We start from the raw sequence: 2,500 nt of genomic DNA on the forward strand, positions 1-2,500 counted from the left end.
TACTGAGAGATCTTTAGTTTTCGTCCACCAAGCATGGCGACAATGACGTCACGTGAAAACCTCCCATTGTCAGATTAGTGATTATGCAAATGCCTTTCAAAAAAATTGCAGTGCTTTCAAATTCCTTGTTTCATCGATTAGACTATATGGGTTAACGTTGAATACTAGAGGTGGTATCACGGTATTACAAATCTATCGTTCGCCAATAAAAATATTCCTTTCACTATTCGTCAAACAGATGGACAATTTCTTTAAAAAAGTTCAGGAAAGTGTAAATTCCATTCGGCATCCGAAGGGTCTAAGCGAGGCGAGCTGTCAGTCAATGGGGGAATCGCTGGTTGCCAAGTGGGAAGCGAAACTACTCTTATCTGCGAAAACAACTGTCTGAGGCTCGGACCCAAGGATGACTTCGGAGGCTTGCACCAAGAACCACGCCATGGAATTGGAGCCATTTGGGAGTGTGATAAACAAAGGATGTATGCCAAAGATGAAAGATTCTTAAAGGTCATGCCGTAAATCGATATCTGGTAAACTGGGCATCACCGTCCAGTGGATCATCCACAATAAGTAGACTCGAATACTAATCATCCTCACTAGCCTCACTTTGGAGCAAAAATGCTCTTCAATGTTGTTCGTGCTAACGAGGCTAGTGAGGATGATTAGCACAGAGACAAAAGAATAATTATTTAGCCACCATTTATGAATATCGTCTATTGCCACTTGAATAAGTTATTTTTACGCATGATAAAAGTTTGTTGTTGTGTAACAACTCTGCAATTAATCCAATTACAACAGAATGATTTCTTGATAAGTAACATGTAATATATGTTTTAAAAAAATATCACAATAAACGAGAATCGATTTAATTTGTAATTCTTAAGCCACTTAATCGAAGGGTGTTGAAAAATACAAGGCGTCAACTATGATCAAGAACATTGCTTTTAAAGAATGAAAGTAAATACACCAGCAAAGAATGTCGAGGTAAATAAAAGGGTGAGCTTTAGTCTTCTCCCTCAAATGCTACAGCACCTTGTGCTCTGACATAAAATGGTCCTTCACGTTCATATTCTTGCAATCGTAAGTAAAATGGCTTTCCAAACACTTCTTTGGAGAAAGGAGACCGTACAAGCGCCACAATGAGATCATACTTGTGTTCTCTGCCAATCTTGGCGGTTTCTGTTGTCCTGTCCAATAGATATTCAAGGAAGCCTGTCCAAAGTTGAAACCGAAGAAGTAAAAAAAGAAACAAACAACTGATACAGTACTCTGCAATAGGCTGGAAATTACGTTTTTATCATGGTTTCAATGGTACTTATACATGAGTATGTACAAAGTATTGTATATTCACACACTGATAGGACTGAAATCTTAAAAGGCGGCATTGCCACATTCCTCTGAAAGAAATGGTGAATTTTAAAAATAGTAACTGAATTATGAATAAGTCGTAGAATCAATGATTCTGTAATGAAACTTAGGGTTTATGCCCGCATTAGGGTGATCAATTTTCAGACAAAGTCATTATACCAATTGCGATACTCATTGTTCAAAAATTGAATTTACTTACAATACTTTTATTTACGTTTTGATTGCTTTTAGTCCTGTTTCACCCAGATATTTTTAGTCATATAGCTTTCAGAGATTTGGGAAACCATGGAAAACTATGTCTCCTTAAACCCAAGGGCTCCTGGGAGAGAGACTTAATAGATTTTGATCTGTCTAGAGCGAGTTTCAATCGAGAGTCGTAAAACCAAAAGCAAAGTTATTACTTCGGCCAATCAAAGCGGACGGAGACATTCCAGTAAACCAATCAAAACTAGAAGTAATTACACGCAGCCAACACAAAGCGCGGGAAAATGTGCACACGCGAGCCACGATTGGCTTTGGTTTTACTACTGGTTGGTTGTAAAAGTGACGCGAGAACTTTGAACCAATCACGGAGTGAAGTAATGCAAAACCAATGCAATTCGCTAATTACTTACGCCACTCAACTGAAAACCGCTCTAGTCAGTGGGGGGCAGTTTAGGAGTCACTGGAGTCATTGTTTGCTCAAAAAATAAATACAAATGTAGATGTTGCTGTGGGGAGTAGTTTTGTGTTCTAATTTCGATATAAATGTATTTATTATATGGCAAGCAATTATCAGGCTAAATGAAGCATTGTGATTGGGTGGTTTTTGGTCGGGATTTTACAGTCTGGGCCATTACCATAAAGACGGTCCATAATTTAATTTTTTCATCACAACAAGACAATTATAGAGGAATTTTTGCGCTTTACAAGCAAGTTATCTATAATCAGCATATACAGGCGCCGCTGGCAGCCGCTATCAGTCCATTAGCGATCTCACCCAGCACATGAATGAATGAAATGAGGCCTGACCACAACACCGGGCCTACTCTTTACGTATAGTGTCTGGGTTCTTTTACGTCCCACTGAGTTGTGACCATTCAAGGGTTGTGAGACGGCTCCTCCGGTTTATAGCCCTTATACGAGAAGACTTGAA

At 38.9% G+C, this 2,500-nt stretch overlaps 1 protein-coding gene across 1 annotated transcript in view; it reads right to left on the reverse strand.

Annotated features, from left to right (window-relative positions):
- Positions 1–717: 717 nt before the first annotated feature.
- The window catches only part of LOC137985192 (26S proteasome non-ATPase regulatory subunit 5-like), a 6,904-nt gene continuing 5,121 nt past the window's right edge, over positions 718–2,500 (reverse strand). Inside the window, exon 3 of the mRNA XM_068832719.1 lies at positions 718–1,209. Within this exon, the coding sequence (XP_068688820.1) occupies positions 1,001–1,209 (209 nt within the window). The 3' untranslated portion in view covers positions 718–1,000. The remainder of the gene's footprint in view (positions 1,210–2,500) is intronic.

This window comes from Montipora foliosa, chromosome 2, assembly GCF_036669935.1.
Source record: "Montipora foliosa isolate CH-2021 chromosome 2, ASM3666993v2, whole genome shotgun sequence".
NCBI lineage: Eukaryota > Metazoa > Cnidaria > Anthozoa > Scleractinia > Acroporidae > Montipora > Montipora foliosa.